Source organism: Tenrec ecaudatus, chromosome 1 (assembly GCF_050624435.1).
Source record: "Tenrec ecaudatus isolate mTenEca1 chromosome 1, mTenEca1.hap1, whole genome shotgun sequence".
In the NCBI taxonomy this organism is placed as follows: domain Eukaryota; kingdom Metazoa; phylum Chordata; class Mammalia; order Afrosoricida; family Tenrecidae; genus Tenrec; species Tenrec ecaudatus.
Window position 1 is genome coordinate 11,168,855 of NC_134530.1, and position 25,573 is coordinate 11,194,427.

The 25,573-nt window shown below is 42.6% G+C and overlaps 1 protein-coding gene across 1 annotated transcript; it reads left to right on the plus strand.

The window, feature by feature from the left end:
* The first annotated feature begins 2,036 nt into the window (after nt 1–2,036).
* LOC142440454 (vomeronasal type-2 receptor 116-like) lies at nt 2,037–11,764 on the plus strand. Its single transcript, XM_075542908.1, has 6 exons — nt 2,037–2,197; nt 4,684–4,975; nt 6,350–7,156; nt 8,721–8,948; nt 10,292–10,415; nt 10,851–11,764. Exons 1-6 carry the CDS (start codon nt 2,037–2,039, stop codon nt 11,762–11,764), a joined length of 2,526 nt encoding a protein of 841 aa, XP_075399023.1.
* The last annotated feature ends 13,809 nt before the right edge of the window (nt 11,765–25,573 follow it).

Here is a 25,573-nt window from a genome sequence, read left to right on the forward strand (position 1 = left end):
TGATGATGGGGAAATAGATATTTGTGCATATATTTATAGGTGTAGTATTAAGTTAGCAGATGGACATTGGGCCTCCACTCAAGTACTCCCTCAGTGAAAGAACACTTTGTTCTATTAAACTGGAATTCCATGTTGCCTACCTTCCCCACATGGTTGCTGATGAGGAAGGTTGGTGCATAAGCAAATGTGGTGAGGAAAGCTGATGGTGCCCAGCTATCAAAAGATAAAGCATCTGGGGTCTTAAAGGAGTGAAGATAAGCAAGTGGCCATCTCTCTGACAAACACCAAAGCCCACATAATAGAAGCACACCAGCCTGTGTGATCACGAGGTGTTGATAGGACCAGGTATCAGGCATCAAAGAACACCAAATAAACCATTGTGAATGAGGGGACGTGGAGACCCAAAGCACATCTGTAGGCAACTGGACACCCACTTACAGAAAGGTTGCAGGGAGGAGACAAGCCAGGTAGGGTGCAGTATAGCACCAATGAAACTTCCACCTTTCCTCTAGTTCTTTAATGCTTCCTCCCTGCCTCCCTGCACCCCTCCCTGGGCCTCCATTATCATGATCCCAATTCTACCTTACAAATCCGCTAGACCAGGGGATGTACATGGGTACAGATAAGAGCTGGAAACATAGGGAATCCAGGATAGATAAGCCCCTCAGGGCCAATAATGAGAGCAGGGGAAGGTGAGGGATAAAGGGGGAACCAATCACAATGATTTACATATAAGCCCTGCCTGGAGGACAAACTACAGAAAAGTGGATGAAGGGATACACCAGACAGTGTAAGAATGAAAAAAAAAAATATATATATAAGTTATCAAGGATTTGTGTCGAAGGGAGGGTGGAAGAAAAAGAGAAAAAATGAGGATCTGATACCAAGGGCTCAAGTAGAAAGAAAATGATGATGGCACAAATTTACAAATGTGCTTGACACAATGAATGAATGTATGCATGGTGATAAGAGTTGTGCTAAACCCCTATAAAATGATTTTATAAAACGGAACAAAGAAGGATAAGGTGGCTATAGTTCTCTTGTGGGCCACTTTGGCCTGGCCAGCTACATCCTTGACTTCTGCAGGACCCTGTTCCTTGAGCGCTACAAGGAATCCTGAGGAGACCATGTGACTGACTTCCCCACTCGTTGATACCACAACGCTCAGCTTCTGGCAGGAAACACCATTGCAGCCAGCATGGATGAACCCACACCTGTATGAGGTGCCTCCTAGACACTTGCTCTCCATCATGACCGATGGGATTCCTGGAGCCATCAGTGGAATAAGGAGATCAAAAATGTCTTTCTTTAGTAGCATTATTTTATTTGTGATTGTTGAGAACACACACCGCAAAACACACATGCATTCAGCAGCTTCACGTACAAGTCAGTGGCTGTAATGGATGATACACTTTGAGCTGAGAGACCGTCCTAAACCATTTCCCATTACGATCCTCCCCATTGACATGAACGCACTGTCCCTCAAGTTTCCTGTGAAAAGTCCCCAGAGTTGCTCTTCTGAGTTTGATTCCATAGAGATGCTTCAAAGAACACCGCGCTCAAGGCCACATGCTTGTCTAATTAAACCGAACTGTTGCGAGCTTGTTTTTCAACCGTGTTTTTACACCGTGGCCAGGTCTCAGATGTGGAGCCCCAGGGCAGGATGGGGCCCAGGTGTTGTTTCCCTGAGAAGTGACCATTTGGGACTGTCCAGAGGGAGCGAGAGAAGAGCAGGACACAGCACCTGGGGTCGCAGTGGCACTGAGGGCAGACGAGTATATATCTGCAGTTCTCTGCGTCCAGCACTGCCCTCCTGCTGAGCAACTGCCAGTCTTGTCTCCGTGGCTGAGGGAGAGAGCATCTCATCAGTGTCCTGCACAGCTACGGCCTTTCCCTGTGGAGGCGGATTGTCCAGTCTCCAGTTCTCCCCGTTCACCAGGGACTCAGGGCTCTGCCTCAGGCGGTGAGTTGTGGCTGGGATGCTCTCCCTGCTCTTTCTGCTTCTGCTCTGCCAGTTTCCTCCTCAGGAACCCACCATGAGCTTTAAGGACTGCTACCAGTGCATGCAGCCCAGTGTCTACACGGACGGGGATCTGGTGCTTGGGGGCTTTCTCCCTCTCTACACGGTGGTTCATGACTCAGAAGCCCAGTGGAAATTTTTTGTGACCAGTCCAAGAAAACATGTGACATTTGACGTGTAAGTCTCTGTGTGTCTGAGTGTGAATGGGGACATGAAAGCTGCATAGAGAGCCTCCCCGGGCTGTGATTCATAAGTTCTTCCCTCTCCTTGTTTGCATGACTTTGAGTCTGATATGGCCATGGGTGACCTCATGAGCAGCGGAATGAAATGCGGGGGGACCTGCACCTCATTCTTGGTCCTGAGTTGGTTTCTGCCCTTTGCTGCAGCCACTGGCTCCCTGTCTCCTGGAGGATGCCCCTCATTGTCATTGACGCCCCACTGCACCAAACCTGATGTTCTCTCTTTACTCTAGTCCCATTTTGAATCTTTTTGCCCCTTTTTATCTCTGAAGTATTTTTTCTCAGAGTAGAAACCATGTCCCTCTCTGTTCAAAACCCAATCTTGCTGCTGTGGAAACATTCTGACTTCTGGAAGCCCATGCGCTGCAGAGTAGAACCCACTCCTTGGGGGCATTTTCCAGAGAAGCGCATCCCCAGGCAGTCCTACCATGGCTCTGCTTCGTAGATTTGTGCCTCACACTTTGCTTAGCCTTGTGTCAACCAAGGGCTTAACAACCCCACCACAGTGACCCATAGACCCTGTCCTATTCCCAACGTGGGATGTGGGAGGTGTTAGACTCCCTGGATTTCAAAATGTTAAAATCTGGGCAGGAATTCAGTGCTAAAGGAAAGTCATTAAAATACAGATTTCTGGGAGAAGCCATCAAGGTGCCCTCTCTGGGAGATCTCTGTGCCTGTCTCTGCAGCAAGGTCCTCATGTCCTCTATAGAGCTGTCAGAAAGAGTGAAAGGACGGGATGGAGAGCACCGGTTGGCAGGTTTCTCTTTGTGTTTCAGACTGCTTTTCTCCACACGGGGCCGGGGACAGAGTCCCTGACAAGCAAAGCCGGCCTAGGCTTCCTGATGCTTCTTTACTGATCAGCAGGGGACTAATGCACGCAGGTCCCCGCATATGAAGAATGCAGTGTCAGTGAGCACCACAGATTAGGAAGGAAACATAAGGAAGCCTGTGTTCCCTGCTTACTGGGCAACGTGTCCCTGTCAGGGATGCAAACTTGAAGAGACTTTGAATCTGTAGGAGGATTCTTTGGGGTTGGGAAGAACACAGATGCCAGCTAAATGTGGAAGCAGAATCTTTGCTATGGTGAAAACACATGAGCTGCTCTCTTGCTTATTGTGTCATCAGCACTGACTATGACTACATCATGTCTTTTGTTGGAATGTCTCTGATTCTGGTGACCTGTCCCTTAAGATTGTGTAGCAAACTGTATCAGATGTGCGTTTGTCAAAAATTCTGAGGATGCTCTCTGGAGCCATGGAGGTGGAGTGAACCCCTCCAACTATTGCCTTGATAAAATCTTTAACCTTTATTTCTTAAATCTAAACTGTCCTCTGAATCCTCATGGAATGCAATGAAATGGTTAATCTTTATAATTAAGAAAGTCTGTCTTGAGCAATGTGCTCTTGTAACAAGCTATGTATATGAAATCAGATTGATAATGGCAACTCAGAGGTGTAGTGGAGAAGTTGAGGGGTCACCGAGTTGAAGTCAAGAATGGTGGAACAATCTGGAGGATAAGCAGAGTGTTTGCACAAGGGGCAGGAGATCATCAGAATCAAAGCGTTGTTCATGTAGAGCTGGTTCCAGTGCTTTCTGACGGTGGAAATCTTCACCAAGGAAATTCAGATGATTCCTTGCCGTCCTGAGGCTGTTCTTCCTCCAAGCTTTCTCTGTTGGCTTCCCTGCCCTGCCTTCCAGGCTGCATCGTGTGGATCACAAACCTTTGCTTCATCGAGTTCTTTACTTCCCAGGTTCCTAACCCACTGCTTCTTGGGTCAACTCCAAAAATCAGCCTTTGACATGTAAACACAAATGCAAGTGAACGACTTCCTTCGTCATCCCTTCTCCCCAATGAACTCATGTGTTTTTAATATTAACTCACATAGGAAATCTTTCTGTCTGCTGCCAGGCTGGGATTTTAGGTTTGAACCTGCTGGTGCTTCAGGAACAGCCTGCACATAAGCTGAGTTCCCAAAGCTAGAAACTCAGCATCTTATGTGCACTGACATCTCAGGGAAAACCTCTCAATATGTCCTCTGGGTTCGTGACCATCGTGCCTTGTAGATACTGCAGATTCTGAATCAAAACACCTCAATGCAGCGAGTCACTCTATTTTTTTCCTTTTTGCTTCCTAGTGCATAATCAATTTTGTGTTGATGCTGGACTGTAGCCTACTAAGAATGAGCTGCCACTAGGAACAGGTTAGACTGTGGTGAGACTGACAACAAGGTGGCACAAGACATGCAGGGAGCACACACTCTTGGAAAACCTTGTTGTTGGACCTGATCAATGCAGACTTGCTAGAAACCTTTACTTTTGAAAAAAGAATGAATATCTGTGTAGCATATTAAATATAAGCCTGTTTAAGATTTGAAGTGCATTGCTTTTATATCTAAAGTGCATTTATTTTTTGGCCTTGTCCAGGTTCAACTTCCAAAATTATGGTTACGCTCTGATATTTCGTTTTGCCGTTGAGGAGATTAACAGGAATCCCCTCCTGCTCCCCAACATATCCCTGGGCGTCAGGCTCTACAATGCCTTTCCTAGTGTTGTCAGAACCCTGGAGAGCGTGCTCGGATGGCTGTCAGATAAGGAGCCCCCCATCCCTAATTACACCTGCCAGTCACACACCAAGAACATGGCGGTCATTGCAGGAATCCCCTCTGAGTTCTTGGAGCAAGCCGGGGCACTGCTGGAGCTCTACAGGACCCCACAGGTACGGGCGCTGGGGGAGTGGACCTTTCCTTCCTCAGTTTGGTTCTCTGGCCACGTAAGTGGAAGAGAAGAGGGACATAGGTACTGCCCATTGCTTTTAAATGAGTTGAAATAATTATTGTGAGATGAAAACTGGGACAGGAACGGATGTACCAGAGACTGCTCTTGCTACTGGGCCAAGTCAAACTGAATTCCAGAAATTCTGCTGCTCAGATCCTCTCAGATGTGCAAACTAGCTATCTGGACTAGGCCGAATGGTAACAACAGGGGAGTGGAAGGATTCATTCCATGAGCCCTTCATTAAGTTACTTATTTCATCTTCCACTTAAAATAGTGACATCGGACCACGTGCTGTGGTGGATGGGCATTGCCTTCGTTACTTGGTGCACTGGGAACAAATACCACAAAGATATGTTTTTAAAAATTAGATGTTTCTTTCTCACACTAGAGGCTCGACTCTGAATTGAGATCCCTGAATCTAGAGTGCGGTTCTCGCTCTGTCACTCTGGGGGGTGGTCCTTGTCTCTCTTCAGTATTTGTTCCTTGATTCCTTTTCTGTCACTACATGGGATCATTTCCCCACATTTGTGTTTGTACATGTGTGTCTGTGCTGGTCTTTACAACACTGATCAGTGACAGGCTTAGGACAAGGGCTGCAGATTTGGGCTAATTAACATAGGAGACAACCTGATTTCTAAAACCGATTGGGTCCACAGGTGTGTCAGGAGAGCCACACATATTATGAGAGAATACAATTTTATCCTTAGCACACTTCAAAATTGGATTCATATACTAACATACTCAGTCCCAATATTAAGGAAATGGCAAGCCACGATGATTAGGTTAGCTATTAGAAATGTGCAAACTGTGATGCACACTAGATATTGAACTTGTCTGACGTGATGCAGCTACACATAATAGAGTCAGAATCAGAACCCAGTAAATCTAATTCTGAATATTGCTTCACACCCCCAGAGTTCTATTCAGCCGTGTAAGGCTGGCTAAAGGAGCCCTGCTTGTTCATGCAGCTGCTAGGGGCTAAGCTGCTAACTGAAATGACAGCAGTTTCAACGTATTAGCTCCTTCCTGGGAGAAAGACATTGTCATCTGTTCCCGTTAAGATACAGCCTAGAAAACCCTGTGGGGTCATCCTGCTGTGTGTTACTCCAAGTCTAAGCTCACTCCCCCGACTCACACACCACCTATGGAGTCCCTGACTCTCTGTTTCCAATGCTCACAGTGATGCAAAGTCAGTGGAGTGCAGCCCTGCTTTGTACACATGAAATCACTATGAGTCAGCATCATGCTTAACTACAGTTGTGTTTTAACTTTGCTTCTGAGAATTCACATGGAATATTTCTCTCTTTTTATTCAGATATCCCATGGCACTTTTGGTCCTTTGTTGAAAACTAAGGACCAGTTTTCATCTCTCTATCAAATTTCCCTTAATCACAGTTGTCTGGCCTCGGGCCTGGTCTCCTTATTGATCCATTTTGGATGGACATGGGTTAGTATATTAGTGCCAGATGACCCAAAAGGGGAAAAGTTCCTTTGGGACCTTCGAAAAGAGATGAACATCAGAGGTGTCTGTGCGGCACTCATAGAAAAAATCCCTGTGACCAAGATAATGTACATCCCAAGAGATGCGAAGTACCTCCCAAGAGTCCTGGACTCATCTGCAAATGCATTCATCATTTATGGTGAGATCAGTACATTACTAACTATGGCTTTGATAGATGACTATAATTTTATGACCCACAAGATATGGATCATTGCATCTCAGTTGGATTTTTCTTTGATTTCAAGTTTTCATTTGTTAGATATTTTCCATGGGACTCTTTTCTTCTCACACTTGAACGCTGAGATACCTGGTTTCAAAGACTTTTTCAGGACAGTGACTCCTTCCAAGTACCCAGAAGACGTTTTCCTTACCAGATACTGGCTCTTCTATTTTAATTGCTCACTTGCAGGAGCTGTTCGTGGGGAAATTCATGAGTGCCCACCCAATGCCTCCTTGGAGTCAGTGACTGAGCATAAAATAGACACGACCGTCATGAAATCCACCAATGATCTCTATAATGCTGTCCACATGGTGGCCCGTGCCCTGCATGACATGGTTTTCATGGACGAGGAAACTAGGCACCAGATGGAAGCAGAACACCCTGCATTTTTCCCCTGGCAGGTAAAACCTCCTTTGCAAGTGATTCATATTAAGGGCTGCTAAGTATATGAGATTTAATTTATTGAGTTAAATTTTCATGATTTGATTTTGGTGACATGGTAGTTACTGTTGGGCTGCAAACCACATTGTCAGCAGTTTGAAGCTACTAGCAGGATAAAGACTGAGATTTCTCCTCCTGTAAACAGTAGAATTATTATGATTTACCATAGACATGATGGCAGTGAGTTTGATTTTGGTATCTATTGTAATCTTCAAGATTAAGGGATGATTAATATTTCCTAATTTGAAATCATGCAATAGAGGTATGGAACCAAGCACAGGTGGTTCAAATCCACCAGTCGGTGCATAGAAGGAATGCAAAGGTACATGTTCTTATACAGATTTTCCACCTCACAAACCCTATATAGGATTGCCATGGATGTGAACAGGAACCCTGAGCCATAGTGGGTTATGTGTTTCTCTGCTAACTACAAGGTCAGCAATAGAAGCCACTATGCTGCCTGATGGAGAAAGATGAGCTTTGGACTTCTTTAATCAGTTATAGTCTCAACAATTCATAGGTGCAATTCTATGCTGATTTCTAGGGTCACTATGAGTCAGATTCAACTTGACAGCACTGGATTTTCTGAGCATGCACTTGAATCACTGTCTGGCAATGAATTCTTTTCTGGTGGGTGGGAGAAAGTCTGTCAGTACAATAATCCACATGGAGGTGAATGGGATGCAAGCCACCAAATATGATAATAGATACATCTCAACTCACTACCATTGAGTCAATGCTGACTCAAGTGTCTCTGTGTGGGTTTATGAAACTATAAGGTTTTATGGAAGTACAAAACCCAGTCTTTCTTGCTCAGAGCTGCTAGTGGATTTGAACTGCCAACCATGGGGATAGCAGCCCGATGCTGAACCATCACAGCAGCCAGGGACCATAATAGACATAGAGACGAATGGAATTAAAGCTCCAGAAAGGAATCATGCATCTACGGTCAACTGTTTATTGACAAGGAACCTTTGTCTCTTCCTGCATTTGATGAGTCTCTTCAGGAGGCCTAGGAAAACCCATGACTGTGGTTGATGCTCTTGATTCCCAATAGAGTCAATGGAAGTGACATTTTCTGGAAAGGTACATAAATTACTCCTGAGGCCCAGGTAACACAAATTGTTTGATTTTCTGTAGACTACTAGCCTAAAAGTTGGTGATTCTAACTTCCTCTGCCGCACTGTGGTAAGAACAAACCCCCTAACAGTCTGGCAAGTGTGAACAAGAAAAACAGGTGTTGCTGTTCAAGTCCCTTAGTGCACAGTGTTGTTGTGGGTCACACTTGCGTAATTGTTATGGGTTGAAGTTTGTATTGATCTGGGGCAGGGTAGAGTGCTCTTCCTGGAACACGCAGAACAGTCAGTGGACATCCTGGGATGATACCTGTTCAGAGAGGGACATGGACACACGGATGAGGAAACCTGTGTCACTGCTTAGTCATTCCACATATCTTTAGTTCACACCTGAGTTTGTTGTCTCTGATGTCCATGTGCATCTCTATTAATGATTTTGCTCCTTTAGCTCCACCCCTTCTTAAAAAATGCTCATCTGGAAAACAGTGCTGGAGAACATGTCTCCCTGAATGAGAACAGAAACTGTGTGTCACGATATGACATTATGAACTTTCTGAATTTTCCTGGTGGTCTTCGCCTATCCATGAAAGTCGGAGAGTTCACCCCCCAGCATCGAAGTGGGCAAGGTTTGATGATCCAGGAGGAGCTGATAGAATGGCCCTTTGGATTCACACAGGTTTGGATGAATTCTTCATTTATATCCCAAAGCAGAAAGAAGGCGTGATAATGATTCTGTGGCCACTTAACTGATTATCAAATTTGTATTGATTAATATAGTCTAGTTTCTTTGTCTTCTTTCTAAGGGATATGAAGGAACCCTTTGAATTATGTCAACCCCATGTGCTACATTGTAGAATTGCTCCCTAGGATTTCTAGGCTGTGATGTGAACAGAGGCAGGTTGTCCAACGTTCTTCTTTGTCATCATTGGTTGTGTTAGTATTGAGTGCTTGTGCCACCACTTGTCAGAATAAAATTGAGGTATACATATAATATAGAAATAATATAGAAATATTATATAAATAACTTGAACACAGTGAAACTAAGGAGAGAGCAATATGAACTGATGTATAAATTCAATTTACCTATATCTCAGATAATTTGAGAGAGTATTCATCGCTTATGGTTTATTGTTTGACAGCAGTGACATCCAAGCCCAATTATAAAAAAAAAACAACCTCAAACCCATTGCTGAACAGTTAATTCTGAGTCATGTCTATTCTGAATCCCATAGAGTTTCCTTGACTCTAATCTTTAAGGAAGTAGCTCTCCTGCTTTCTGGGGTGATTATAGGTGGCTCCATTCAGACATCCCACCTTTCAGTGAGTAATTGACTAAAATGCTTTGTGTCCCCATGGCCTAGTTGTCTTTGACAGGTACCATTGAGGCAGTTCCAACCCACAGCAACCACGTGTACAATAGAAGGAAACCTGCTCTCCCAGTCCTGCTCCATCCTCACAGTGGTTTCTATGCTTGAGCCCATTGTTGTAGGGCCGTACATGGACCTGACTAGGACAGAATGTATCCTGGTGACCGTGACATATGATGGCATGCATACAAAAATCAAATCAACTGTCCTTATTTCCTTTTTTCTTGGAAAAATAAATTTTATTCTATTGAACTTGTATCCCATTGTGTTTGACCTCACTGTATGCACCCAGCAGGGTCAAAGTTTGCAAGGAAGCTCAAAAATAACTTTTTATACATTATAATGCTGGTGGTGCAACAGTTAACACCTTGGATGCTAGCTGAAACGGTGGTGATGGGAACCTGCATTGGCTCCAACAGAGGAAGCCCTGTTGATCAGCTTCCTTAAGGAATACAGACGTGGATCCTGATGGGGCTGTTCTACTGTGTGTTATAGGAGCAGTGTCGTTGTGATGGAGGATCATACGGGCCCTTATGAGTCAGGATCATTAAATAAAAACAAAACCTTGTTATGCTCTTTGATCACATTCTAAGGTAATATGATCGATTCATACAAGACAAGTGAATTATTATCCTTGATTTCTTTCTTACAGACCCCTCACTCTGTGTGTACCAATAGCTGTGACCCGGGATTCATAAAAATAACTCAGGATTGGAAGCCTTTTTGCTGTTTTGATTGTATTGCATGTCCAGAGGGAGAAATGTCTAATCACACAGGTAGGAATTGACACAATACAACGGTCAGCTTCTCTCACTTCTAACCAGCCTTCTGGAGTCCCCGGGCGGCAACAAGAGGTAAGCACCAGAGCCCATTCTGAGTTTTCCCAAAAGGTAGCTCAGATGACAGATTTGCCAATCTATGTCCACGTGTTCAAAGTTACAGAAAACCACCTGGAGTTCACTTTTGTTCTGCCCTCATGGGGGCACCAGGAGCGGAGTCCACTGAAAGGCCACTGACAAAGACTATTCTGAAAGTTGACATATTCTTCATGGAGTGCTGCTATTTGGTTGATACAAAGAAATAGGGAGTTGCCAGATAAGGTGAAGATGAAAATTTCAGCACCCAATCCTTTCTACCCAGGACATCCTAAGCTTTGAATCATGTCGCTTCTTTCTTTATTTCTTTAAACTCCATCTCACTTTTCTCACCAGATAGTGATACATGTATGGAGTGTCCTCACAGTCAGTATCCCAACATGGAGAGGAACCGCTGTGTGCCCAAAATGGTGGTCTTCCTGGCTTATGACGATCCCTTGGGGATGGCTCTGGCCTGTACAGCTCTGGGCTTCTCTGTCATCACTGCAGTGGTCTTGTGGGTCTTTGTGAAGCATCGAGACTCCGCCATAGTCAAGGCCAACAACCGGACCCTCAGCTATGTCCTGCTCCTCTCCCTCCTCCTCTGTTTCCTCTGCTCCTTACTCTTCATCGGCCGTCCCGACACAGCCACCTGCATCCTCCGGCAAATCACCTTCGGAGTTGTGTTCACTGTAGCTGTTTCTGCTGTGTTGGCCAAAACCATCACTGTGATCCTGGCATTCAAGGCCTTAACACCTGGAAGAACCATGAGGCGGTTGCTGCTGTCTGGGGCTTCTAATGCTGTGGTTCCCATCTGCTCCTTGATCCAACTGATTATCTGTGGGGTCTGGCTGGGAACCTCTCCCCCTTTTGTGGACACAGACACACACTCAGAGCCCAGACACATCATCATCGTGTGCAACAAGGGCTCAGTCCCTGCTTTCTACTGTGTCCTGGGCGTCCTGGGCTTCTTGGCCCTGGGGACATTTTTCTTGGCTTACCAGGCCAGGAACCTGCCTGACACCTTCAATGAGGCCAAGTTCCTGACCTTCAGCATGCTGGTGTTCTGCAGTGTCTGGGTGACCTTCCTCCCTGTCTACCACAGCACCCAGGGCAAGGTCATGGTGGCTGTGGAGATCTTCTCCATCTTAGCCTCCAGTGTGGGGCTTCTAGGCTGCATCTTTGCCCCAAAGTGCTATGTCATCTTCCTACATCCAGATAGGAACACATCAAAAGGGTTAAGGAATAAAACATGCTTTGAGGAAAAGTGACCAAATATTACTTGTTTGTGTTTAGTTTCTATACGCTTGGTTCCTGTTCATAGTAACCCTTTGTACAACGGAACAGAACACTGCTCTGTCCTGCACCATCCTCATGACTGTAGCAGCCACTGATTCATCTCATTCTGGGTCCCCCTCTATGTTGCAGACCTTTTGCTTTTTGGAGCATGTCGTCCTCCTCTAGAGACTGTACTTCTTGTTAACGAGATATAAAATCTTTCCTTCTGACTTCTAAAGACCATTCTCGATGTATTTCAAAAATACTTTTCTCTTTTCTATGGCTGTCCTTTGTTTATTTGCTATTCTTCACCAACACCATAAATCACACCTGTCAATATTATCTGTGCTTTTTATTCCTTCTCCAGTTTTTACACGAATATCTGGTGGTTAAATATACCCTCGCTCTCATCAAGTGCACCTTAGTCCTCAGAAGGATAATTCTTCTCTTTCACATTTCAAAGAGATGTTTTGGCAATTGTACTCTGTCCACCAGTGTTGCTATGGGTCTACGTTCCCTGGAAGGCAGAGCACTGCATTTCTTTCGACATTTTCACATTTTCTCCATGTAACATGTCTTTTTGTTTCCTTTTCTGGAAATGAACCTGTTTGTCATCACTCCACATCCATTTCACTTTTCCTTTTTCTTTTCTTTTTTTTTCTCACTCAGACTGTGATTGCAGTTTAAGGGATCAGGAAATTGGTGGGATTTCTACAAATTAATTATCTTTTCTTTTGTAAAAGTCCACACTGTATGCATTTACACAGCCCACCTCAAGAAATGAAATCAACAGTAAGACCCTGTTAGCTGTCTGTAAGTTTCCTGCTTCATCTCCTCTCCCCTCCCCGCCCCCACCCTGCTCTCCTCCCTTCTGCTCAGTTTCCTGTTCCTCCCCTCTTCCTGCTCTTTCTTGCCCTGTCCCTCACCATCACAGCCATCCAAGCCTTGTCTTTTTTTGAGTAAGCCACATTTCTTTGCTTTTCCTTATAATAATGGTGTTATTAGATATTTTCCTGTGTAAGATCGGCCAAGTTAGCTCAGCATAGTGTTCTCTAGCTTTGTCCACATCTTGCAGCTTTGGAGAGTTTTCAGTTTGTTGTTTTTTTAAGCACAGTAATGTATTGTTCCCATGTAACCCTGGTTGCTCATCCTTTCCTCCATGATAGGGGATTTGGTGCTTTTGAGACTTGGACATTATGGAAACTGCTGCAATAAACATAGGTGTGCACACGCCTGTTCATGTTGTATTCTTTATTTATTTAAGACACAGTCCCAGTAGAGGGATTGCTGGGTCATTAGATATTGTATTTGCATTTGTTTGAAGAGCGCCATACTGATTTCCTTAGTGGCGGTACAGTTCTCCAGTCCCACCAGCAATGCGATCGCATGTTGATTTCCCCACACCCTCTCCAGCACTTACTCTTTCTTTGTTCATTGACTTTTGCTAGAAGTGTGCTTTTAATTTGTATTTCTCTTACTGCTAATCAATGTGAATGTTTCTTCATATGGTTGTTGGCCACCTGGATGTCACATTTGGTAAATTGTCTATTCTTGTCATGTGTCCATTATTCACTGTCTTATTTATATTTTCGTTAATATGTTATAGTTTTCTGTAGATTTTGGAGATTATCCCTTTATCTGATGTATTATTACTGAAGTAACTTTTCTCGATCTAGGGGTTCTCTGTTGACTGTTTTTATGAAATCATTCGGTGTGCATACATAGTGCATTTTCAGTAAGTGTCAGATTTTTATTTTCAATTTTTATGTCTTATAATTTTTTGGAGTTGATAATTCTTTCGTTGATTTCTAGATTTATGGCACTGTGATCTGACACGATATTTTGTAGTATATCGATGTTTTTTAATTTACGGATGTTTCTTTGGTGATCTAAAATATGATCTGTTGCAGAAAATTTACCATAAATTCTAGAGAAGAAAGTGAAAGTAGTTGTTGTTGGCGAGGTGTTCTAGATACATGTGAGATCAAGTTGACTATATTGTCTATATTTTTGTTGGTTCCTTTAGAGTGGATCAATCTTTAGTTGAAAGTGATATATTGAAGTCTCCCAGTATTGTATAATGTGATCTATTTTTCTCTTCTTTTCTGTAAGAGTTTGATTTTAATGATTTGATGCTTTTTCATTTGGTGCATTTATATTAATGAAGGTTATGGCTTCTTGACCAGTAAAGGCTTTATAATTATATAGTGACCTTCTTTGTCATTTATTGTATCATAATCTAGATGCCTATTTTGTGTGAGATTAATATGGCTGCTACATCTTTCTTGTGATTACTGATAGCTTGGTATATTTTTCCCCATCCTTTGATTTGAGTCTATGTTTATCTTTATTTCTAAAGCATGGTTCTGGTAAGTGGCATATTAAATTAAAGCCTCTTGTGATTTTTAATCCATCTTATTATTCTTTGCCTTTTATCTGATGATATTAGTCTATCGATATTCAGAGTTGTTATTGATAAATATGACCTTGTTGGTGACATTTTATGATATATTTATTGTTTTATGGGGTTCAGCTTCCATGGTTATTTTTTGTGCTTTGTGCCTTTTATTTCTTGGTTGTCTTGTGAATATTCTACTCTTTTGTTTTCTTAGTATTTGTCTTACATGGTTTTCATCTTATTTGCTTTGTTGAAGTTTGAAATTTTCTTTGAAAATTATTTGTTTCACGTGGTTTTCTTTTCAATTTCAAAACAGTTTCTTCATTTTGCGAACGGTTCAAAATCTTCTCTGTTTAACTATTTATTGTCTATTCTATTCCCTCTGCTTCTATTTGTTTACTTGTATATTTATATCTCTATAACAGAATGTTGCCTATAATTTCTTGTTTCGATTTTAGTTCCACTTCACTTTTAGTATTACTTGTAGAGCATGTTTTCCTGTAACACTTTTTAGTCTCATGTTTTTCTAGGTTGCTCTCTATTGTTACAGATTTATTTGCCCATTTAATTCCTTTTAATATATTTTGTAAAGGTTATCCTGTTTTCATAACGTACTTTAGTTTTTCCTTATCTGTAAATTCTTTTATTTCTCTATCATAATTTTGCTAAATATAGCATTTTTGGTTGATAATATTTTCCCCAATAGTCTCAAAATACCACTCCATTGCCATCTTGCCTGAAGACCCAAGTGAAAAAATCTGCACTTATCCTGATAACATGGCCTTTCCATGTCATTGATCTTATTTTGTTGGGATGCTCTCAGGTTGATTTCCTTTTCTTTGACATTGAAAAATTAGATTATTATATGCCACATGATTTCCTTTTGGGTCAATTCTGTTTGAAGTTCTATGGATTTTCTTCTTAATTATTTCATGTTCTGTTATGATGTTAGGGAAGTGTTAATTTCTTTGTAGCTCGGTATTTATTATTTCTTCTTTCTCTTCTGGGGAATTTATCAGGAGTACATTGTTCTTTTTGATAGTGTCCCATAGTACTATTAGGTTATTATATATTTTTTTCATTTTAATAATTTGAGTCTTATATTTTGTTCTTCATCTATTTGTCTTCCATATCACTGATTCTTGTTTCCAGTGTTTCTATCCTGCTGTTTTGTGCTTCACGATGTTGTTGATGTACACTTTTGTAGCATTTGTGTATTGTATTTCAGTTAAAAGGTACAGTATAATTTCTAATTATTTATCCATTTTATCAGAATGTTCCTTTAAGACATTCCTGAGTTGCTGAATTATGGCTTTTGTTTCTTTCTTCTTTCTCTCTATTCACTTAAAGTAACTGGAGATCAAACCTGTCATCTCCCTTGTGGGAAGCTCTGGAGTCCCTTTCTCCTTCAGGAGCTCCTCCAGACGCACATCTCTGTGTGCTATAGATATTTGTGCTATTTTCTCCGTTTTCTCCAATGTGCAGAGATGGACTGCTGCTTCCAAGACACCGTGCTATTGTTTGCTCATTTGATTGATATGTTTGTCTCTTAATACAGAGATAGCCACACACCGGTTGCAGACCCTTTGCAATCAAGGATGGCAGGCAATTCTGTGCTAACCTAGCCACTGCTTGTTTGGATTTCCAATCCCCAGGTCTCTAGTGCATCTCTGACAATGATTGATCCACTCAGCATTTTGAAGGAGAGACGCAACTGGTTAGAATAGTGTTCAGCAAACTATCTCCTGGGGGTCCTGGATGTTGGCACTGGGCCCAGTTCCAGTTTCGGCATGGGCTTCTGGGCAGGCAGGTTTTACCACTTGAGTTCTGGACCCATGGAGAAATGCTCACCTACTACGGAGTCACTGTCTCCCCTAACAGGTGTCCTCTTGATGCTGCACGTGCTTGGAGACTGTCAGTTCCCCTCCCCGCCCCCCCGTGCCTGGTGAAACTCTCCCACAATCCAAACACCAAGAGGTCCAGCCAGACATCGGGAGCCAGTCCACGGCAGACTCAAGTTTCCCATATCTGGCTTGCTTGCAGTGAGCCAATCAATGGGACCCTTCCGGTCCTGGCACTCATAAGCCCATGTATGATCCCCGCCATGCTCCCACTCAACCTCTCCCAATCATGCTGGGGGAGTGAGGTTGGCCATTGGAGGAGGGGACTATCCGCTGCCCCCTTTGGTCTGGAGCAGCTGGTTTCTCAGAGCTATCCTGCCTACGCAGATCATGACCCACCGCCTTTTCTTTCCTTTTCCAGGAATTATTTCTGTCAGTTTCTCCTTTTGCCACTTGTGTGGCAATTTCTTGCTTTCTTCAGAGGGTGGTCTGGAAGTCAGGCTTCTACATTTTTTCACCACAATTTTTTTTTTGAGAAATGGAGTAAGAGGGGCTCTGTCCACTCAGTCATGTTGTTTTCTGTAGGTCTGAGCAGTCTGATCTCTGGGCTGCTGTTTCCCAGAACATTGATTATGGATCTAAGCAAGATAAAATCCTTGCGAACTTCAATGTGCCCCCATAGGCCTGTTGAAACAGCGGAACTCTGCTTCTCCACTTGGCAGGGCACATTACCCATCAGCTTCCTACAAGTTTCACAAAATGAAAACTTATCCACCAGCTTCCCACATTGTCACAGCCTGGGTCATGCTTTCGGCCACATGGGAAGGTTGCGTGCAGCCTCTCAGGAGACTGAGATTTACCAGGATGTGGAATGCCACACGGGGTTGATCACTGAGAAGAGGAGGAGCAGAGATCATTCTCATGAACCAAATGTGAGTCATTCACCTCCAAGTCACCTCGGCCCTAGGACAACCCCCGATGTGCCAGAGCAGGACTGTGTTACACAGGGTGTTCAGTGGAAGCTTTTAAATACTAATTGCCAAGCCTTCCTTCCCTCGTGGCTGAGTGGAACTGAACCTCCTAAACCATGGCTAGGACCTGAGTGCTTGACCACATGCACCTCACAGAGTCTCCTGGACACCACAGTAGTCAGCAGGGATGTCAGCTCAGTGACATCATCAAGGATGGGTCTAGGTGCTCTGCATCTGAAGCCTCAAGAATAGGCAAAGGTAAAAGCTACACTGGTTTCATGTGACTTCTCCAAAATTCCAGCTGGTCTGCCTCTTCACCACCTTTGCTTAACCCCACCTTCCACTTCAATCCATTCAAACTCTTTGCCTCCCAATTACAGGTAGTTCCACTTTCCCTCTGCATCACAATGCGCCCAGTTCACATCTTGAAAGGAGAGCCAATTACTGGTGAAACTGAAGCTTACAGTATGAACACTGGTTCCCGTGGTCAAGCAAACTAACTAACAAACAAACAAACAAATCAAAGACACTGCTGCTACCTACATTGACTCTGTGTTTTACAGAGGAAAATTGAGGTCTCTAGAGTTTTCTTGGCTGAAATATCTGGGAAAACAGGAGTTGTTGTTGTGTTCAGAAGTGTTGGTTCTGACTGATAGTTATACAACACAAAAACGAAGGATCCTGCCCCACTTTCACAATTGTTATATTTGAGTCAATGGCTGGATCCACTATGCCAGTACATCTTCTCGTGGGTTTCCCTCTTCTCCACTGTCCCCATGCTTTACCAAAAATGATGGATTCTTTGTTTTCCCCCCAGGAATCCAATCCCCTGATGACATATCCAGAGTAGATGCGACAATGTTTCTCCCATGATTCATTGCTTCTAAGAAGGATTGTAGTTGCACTTCTTCCAAGACAGAGATGTTCATTATTTTGTCAGCTGTGTTCGGTTGGGCTATCTACAGAAACAAACCAGGGACATACATCTATGCGCCGAATACTCAACAGTTCCAAATACAAACGGCCTTGGAGGAACCTGCTCGTCTCTTCATTTTGACCCATTCGAAATGCTGCCTGGGGAGATTGCACACCTTCCTCCTCTGATGAACGGTTTCCTTGTTTTAGTGTGCCATTCGCACACAGCCTGCTGTACACATGAGATCCCAGTCAGAGGCTAGAAACACCCAGCTTTTGACAGATTTCCTTTATCATATCTCTGGGCTTCAAGGAACTGATGGTCTTCATTCTCCAGTGTGACTTGACCCCATGGAATTTATAGATCTCTTCCATAGGATATTTTGTGGTCTTTTGTTCATTTAAAACACAACCTGGTAGTTGAACTAATTTGCAAAATCTCTTCTTCAGACCCTGGCTACAGAGAGTGAGAGGTTGAATTCCAGGCTTAGGGCAAATTGGACTGGTTGTGGATCCACTGATCCTGGTTAGAAATCAAGGAGGTAGGTTTCAATCCAACCTGTGGGAAATTGGTTTCCTCTGCACCACAACACTGAAGCTGCAGGTGTGGGCTTTACATACCTGGAAACAATTACAGTCTCAGAAATGCATAGGGACCATTCTGTGCTGACCTCATGAGTCAGACTCATCTTGATGACACCAAATATTTGAGAATAAACCTGAATCCATTGTCAGACTGTGCATCATTGTGTGTGTGTGTGTGTGTGTGTGTGTAGGTGAAGCCCTACTAATATAATAACAGACATATACACCACGCAATAACATTGAAACTTCAGAAAGTAATTCATAGATTTTGACAAAGAATCTTTCTTCGTCTGTTCTTGAATTCGATACCACTCTTCTGGAGCTCTAAGAAAGCCAATGGTGGAGGTTAAAATCCTTCTTCCCAATACAGTCATAGAAGGTGAAATTTTCCGCAAAGGTAAAGGAATTATTCCTGACTCACAAGTGGAACAAGTTTTGATTTGCCATGAACTACTAGCCTAAATGTTGCTGGTTCAATATTAATCATCCACACTACCTAGCAAACAAACAAACAAACAAAACCCTGTGGGAATTCCTACCAAGAAAACCCTGTTCATCAGTTCAACCCTCTACCACAAAGTGTGGTCAGCAGTCACCACTGTTATGGGTTTGAGCTTTGCTTTTACCTGGATAGGGTAGAGTCCTCTTTCCTTGAACCTGCAGAAGAGTGAACATCATGAAATGATGCCTGGTCAGAAAGGGACAGAGATGAGGGAAATCCATGTCACTGCTAGGCAACTACACATATCTTTAGTTCACACCTGAGTTTTCTCTCTCTAATCTCCATGTTTCTCTCTTTCATAATGATGTTTCTACTAAAACTCGGCCCATTCTTAATAAATGCTCAGCTGGAAAACAGTGCTGGAGACCACGGATGGGAACCGAGACTTGGTGTCATGATAGGAGGTTCTGAACTATCTGGATTTTCACATGAATGTAGGAGAGTTCATCTCCCAGGGTTTGCATGGCCAAGGTTTGATGATCCAGGAGGAGCTCATAGAATAGGCTTTTGACTTCAAGAGGTAGGATGCATTCTTCATCTATAGCCACAAACAGAGAAAAGATATGAAAGTAACAGTGCAAACACTTAACCCATTACAGAATCTATATTGTTGAGTATATTCAAAGTTTTCTTATGTACTGTCCCAGTGATGATAAGAGACACTTTGAATTAAGGTGAGGCTTTCTGTTACATAGTAGAATTGATCCATAGATTTTACTGGCTGTAGTCTTCACAAAGCAGGTGGTCAAGATCTCTTTTTTGGTATCAGTGACTATGTTAGGATTATTATACATTAGCTGAGTGTTTGGGGTCCCCAATTGTCAGAATCAACATAAGGAATATATATAAGCAGGGGCTATATCCGTGAATAGAAATGTTTTTCACACTACACCAACACGGTGAGAATAATGATTCAGTATCATGACTTGCTTTTAAAATTCAATTTGCTTATTGCTCAGATATTTTGAAAGCATATTAATTGCATGGGGTTGAAAGTTTATTGTTTGGTATGCACCACATCCAATCCAGTCAAAGTCATATCAAACCCCCAATCTATTGCTGTCAAGATAATTCTGACTTCTGTCAATTTTATGGGGTTCCATGGTGTTCCCTTGACTGTAATATTTTTTAAAAGATTTATTAGCACTTAATCCTAAGGTCATACAATTCAATCATATCTAGAAGGGTTGTGAAATGATTACCACTATCAATTTTAAAACATTTTCTATCTTCCTTGTACTCTTTGTTATTCATGTAATTATACTTTTTAATTGTGGCAAAAACATAGTCAAGGAAACATTCTCCAATTCACCATCGTCTACATGTATAGTTCAATGCCATTGATTATCCTGTGTTGTATGACCATTATTGATAGCCTTTTTGAAATGATCCTACGACCATTGACATAAACTCAATGTCCTCCAAGCAAAAATTCTTCCTCCTTCACTCATGGTAACATTGGAAAAGTTTGGCTACTTTTATTTCGTTCTTTTTTTTCCTTGATATAATTTTCACGTAGCATATATTTCCATAGTGTCACCGTTACATAATCCGCTGTCGAGTTGAGGATTCAGAGTGAAGGGCTGGAGTCTAGGCAATCAATCAGGTCAAAGTCAATGAGGTCTCTGTGTGGGCATGGCCTTCTCTGGAAGATTCTGGGAACTCCAGTCTTCCTCCTTACAGTCAGGAGATTGACTCTCTCAGCTGGCTCCCTGTGAGACATCCCTGTGAAGAAGACACATGGATCAATGCTCATGGAGCCCTGGGCCTGGAGGAGGCATGTAGAGGCTCATGCCAGAGCTCAGATACTTTCACCGTCACTGGATCCTTAGGACTCTCCACCCACTGGCCTGTGATCTTCCTGCGTTCAGTGTCATTGCATGTGTTCCATGAGTTTGAAGAGAGACCTATAGACCGGTACCAGACCTATGATCTAATATACAACGTATGGATTTGATGTGGACTGGGCTGGGATGTTTTCTCAATATTCAATTGTTCTTGTACATACAGCTCTTTATTATACACATATGAGTGAGTGTGTCTATGAACTTTTTCTCTAGTCTACCCAGACTAACACACACAGTTTAATCATTGTTTAAAAAGCATTGAATATATATCATCACAGTCAGTTCTAATGGTTCCATCAACCCTTATGCCATCTTCTTGTTCTATCCTTCCTGTACTTGGTCCACACTTGCTTCCAAGGACTTCTTTATATTTCTGAGAATGAAGAAGGACATGAAAAAACAGCTATGCCAACATAGAAGAGGTGAAGAAAAGAACAAGGGAGGTGCTGTCAGCCATCTAAATAGATGAGTTTTAAAAAAGTGCTTCCAAGAATGGAATAGCAGATTTGACAAATGTATGAAGAGTACTTTGAAGGTGATAAGGTTATTTTGTAAATAAAAATTAAATACACAGCACATTTTTTCCAGGTACCCCCTTGTATACACTTGTTCTATTTGTGTTGTCTGATAGTTCTAGCTAAAACTTTCAGCATGATGTTAAATGAGAATGGTGACAGGGGACACGCTCCTTTGTTCCCTGTGTTCAGTAGATCTATTGGTACCTGTTTCCCCATTGAGAGTGATGTTGGCTGTTGGTTTTTCATCCATGGCTTTCATTGTGTTGAGGGATTCCCTTCTATTCCTATATTGTTGAGTGTTTTGAAAACAAAAGCAAACAGATGTTGGGTATTGTCAAATACACTTTCTTCGTCTATTAACACGATCAAATATTTTTTATTCTTTGACTTGTATATGTGGTGGATTAGCTTGTTATTGAACCATCCTTACATTCCTGGAAGAATCCCATTTGGTCATGGTGAATGATTCCTTTTATATATGATGTTGAATTCTATTGACCAAAACTTTGTTGGTAATTTTAACATCAATGTTCATGTGGTAAATTGGTCTATAAATCTCTGTCTTTGTGGGGTGTTTGCCTGGTTTGGGTGTCAGAGTTATGCTGGCTTCATAGAACGAGTATGGGAAATTGTTATTTTCTATGTTTTGGAATCATTTGTGCAGTTAGTATTGGTGTCAAATCTTATCTCAATCTGATCCTCGGTTTTTCTTTGCTGGTACTTTTTTTTTCCTTTCTCGGAATTATCTAACTCAAAAATTTTATTTATTTTAAACATTTTATTAGAAGCTCATACGACACTTTTAAAAAAAAACATTTTATTAGGGGCGCATACAACTCTTGTCACAATCCATACATATACATACATCAATTGTATAAAGCACATCAGTACATTCTTTGCCCTAATCATTTTCAAAGCACTTGCTCTCCACTTAAGCCCTTTGCATTAGGTCCTCTTTTTTTCCCCCTCCCTCCCCTTTTCCCCCTCCCTCATGTGCCCTTGGTAATTTATAGATTATTATTTTGTCATATCTTGCCCTATCAGTGTCTCCCTTCATCCTCTTCTCTGTTATCCGTCCCCCAGGGAGGAGGCCACATGTAGATCCTTGTAAGCTGTTCTCTGACTCTTATCACAATCCATACATACATCAATTGTTTAAAGCACATCTGTACATTCTTTGCCCTCATCATTTTCAAAGCATTTGCTCTCCACTTAATCCCTTTGCATCAGGTCCTCTTCCCCTCCCCCCAACCCCTGCTTGTAGTTTCTCATTGACTGACTCTAATGTTCTTTGTTATGGGTCTTTTGAATTTTTCTGTATCTCTCTGCAATAATTGGAGTTTGTGCTGTATTTCTAGGCATGTATCCATTTCTTTGAGATTGTTGAATTTGTTTAGATACTGTTTTTCATAGTATTGTGGTATTATTCTTTTTATTTTATTTGGATCTGTTTTAATGTAACCCTTCTCATTTCTTATTCTAGGTATTTGAATCTATTCTTTTCTTTTGTTAAGGTGGCCTGTTAATTTTGTTAATCCTTTCAAAAAACAGCTGTCTTGTTGACTTTTTGCAACAATTTGTTGTTTTCCATAACATTTCTTTGTGATTTAGTTCCATCTTCTATTAGAGGGTTTATGTTGTTGTTCTTGTTCAACTTCTTAAATTGTGTTAGAGCAGCTGTTCTCAATCGATTGGTAGTGACCTCTTTGGGGGTCGACAATCCGTTCATAGGGATTGCCTAAGACCATTTGAAAACACATATTTCCAATGGTCTTAGGTACCGAGACACTCCTCCGCCCACATGCCGATATGCCCACATACAAAGACCTGGCATGAAGACTGTTACCCATGTCACTCCATGCTTTAAGGCAAATTTTCATTTATTTGTAATTAGAAATAATATTTCACATTTAAATTACATATTGTTTTTGTGATTAATCACTATGCTTTAATTGTGCTCAATTTGTAACAATGATATCATCCTGCATATCATATACTTACATTAAGATTCATAAGAGTAGCACAATTAGAGTGATGAAGTAGCAATGAAAATAATTTCCTGGCTGGGGATCACCACAACATGAGGGACTGTATTAAAAGGTCGTGGCATTAGGAAGGCTGAGAACCACTGTGTTAGAGTACTGATTTTAGACAGCATCTTGTGGGAAGCTGCAGCTCTCGCCGCCATTACAAGATGGCGCCGGGCAGTCAGGGCGGTGGCCCAGTTAAGTGGTAAACAACCACTTAGAGCATGCGCACTGCTTAGATGACGTAGTCATAACTCCACCCTGGAGTATGCTAATAAGGGTTCTGGCGAACGCACCAATCAATGCACAGCACGTCCCCATAGAGCGCATATAAGCAGCAGTAGTTTGGGGCTTCGGGGTCTTTTTCCGCATCTGCAAATCGAACCCGCATTAAACGCCTGTGGAAGAATCCTGTTGTGGCGCGTCCTTCTTGCTGGCGAGACTGAGCGCGCGACAAGTGGTGCCGAAAACCAGGAACAACCACCTCCGGCATGAGCGGAGAACCCCTGTCATCAGGGAGGATTCAGAACCGCACGGCATGGGAAGAAACGGTAAGTTCTGAGAGACATGAGCCTGAATGATTGTTAAGCCGCTTGCTGGTGCTTGAGTGTCGGCGTGTGAATACTTCCGCTTTCGGTTTTAACGGCGAACAGCCAGCCGCCTTTTTTCTTTATCGCGCATAAATCGGGTGTAGATAAATCCATGAGCGCCCGTGTGTTAAGTCCTTGTATACATAAGCAGGCAACATAGGGAACGCGGCAATAAAGACTATGGTTACGGCTCTCGATGCCCTATTGAGAAAGAGAGGATTAAAAATTTCAGAACAGACTTTGTGTAAATTTGTAAAAAACATAGATGAGATAGCACCATGGTTTGTTTCCAGAGGCTCGCTAACATCCGCGAGCTGGAATAAGCTAGGGCGAGACATAGACCGAGCCGCTGAAGCCGGACGGCTGAAGCCGGGGATTAGACCCATTTGGAAGCTAGTGAAAGCATGCATTGAGGACAAAGAGTGTGAGCAGCCATTGCGCCAAGGGCAGCAGGCTTTAGAAGATGTTCAGGAGAGCATGTCAGAAACAGAGCGGGAGGAAGAACAAGGAGCTTGTAGGAAGCAGCACAAAGCTGTTAAAAATGAGGAGGCTGCGCAGTTAAAATTAAAAGAGGAAGTTGATCAACAGAAGAAGAGCCGTGCCCGCCATTTGGAGCCCTTGTACCCGTGGCAAGAACTAGAGCTTCTTGAGTTATCAGAGGAAGAAGAGGAACAGTTAGAGGAGGCAGCCACTCGCTACGAGGAGGGACGGTCCGCGCCACCCCCTTATAGCGAGAACAGGCAGAAAGGGTGTGGATACTCCTTTTGCCCACCCGGTACCCGCAGAGCAATATAACAAATGTACCCAGTATTTGAGAACCAGAATAATGCTCATTATCATACGCCTTTAGAGCATAAGCAAGTGAAGGACTTAGCTGAAGCAGTAAGATCTTATGGTGTCAATGCAATTATACTCAGTCCCTGATTGAGAGACTTACAGGCAATGCTATGACACCTGCTGATTGGACTTTTGTTACAAAAGCAGTCTTGACAACAGGACAGTATTTGGAGTGGAAATCCTTGTGGCAGGACCTATATGGTGATATGGGCCTCGGTAGCACAGGGAATTAAGAACAGTATTGTGTCTCAAACCGCTGAAGCGTTACTGCAATGTCAGCATGTGGATGCCCATCTGACCTCTGGCATTTTATTATTAAATCAAAAAACAGATTTGCTCCAGCAGCAAATCAACCAGCTTACCACTATGGTACAATTAAGCTGTGTCTCTTCCACCACAGTGCTTTGCATCACTCCAGTGTTATATGATAATTTTAGTGCATTTAGTGCTAATATTTCTCAGTATCTCACAGGACAATGGACCAAAGAGTTGAACCAGCTTCAAGAAGACCTCCTGAATCAAGTTGTCCGATTGAATGGAACACGCGTGGAACCCCTTACCCTTGAAAAATTTTCTTCTTGGCTTTCATCTGCATTTTCCTACTTTAAGGAGTGGGTGGGGGTGTTTACATTTGCTGCAATAATGTGCTGTGGAGGAATGTTGTTGCTATAGTTGCTCTGCAAACTTAAAGCTCAGCAAAGGCATGACAAGGTCATCATTGCGCAGGCGCTCTTAGCGATTGAGCGCGGTGGTTCCCATGATCTTTGGCTT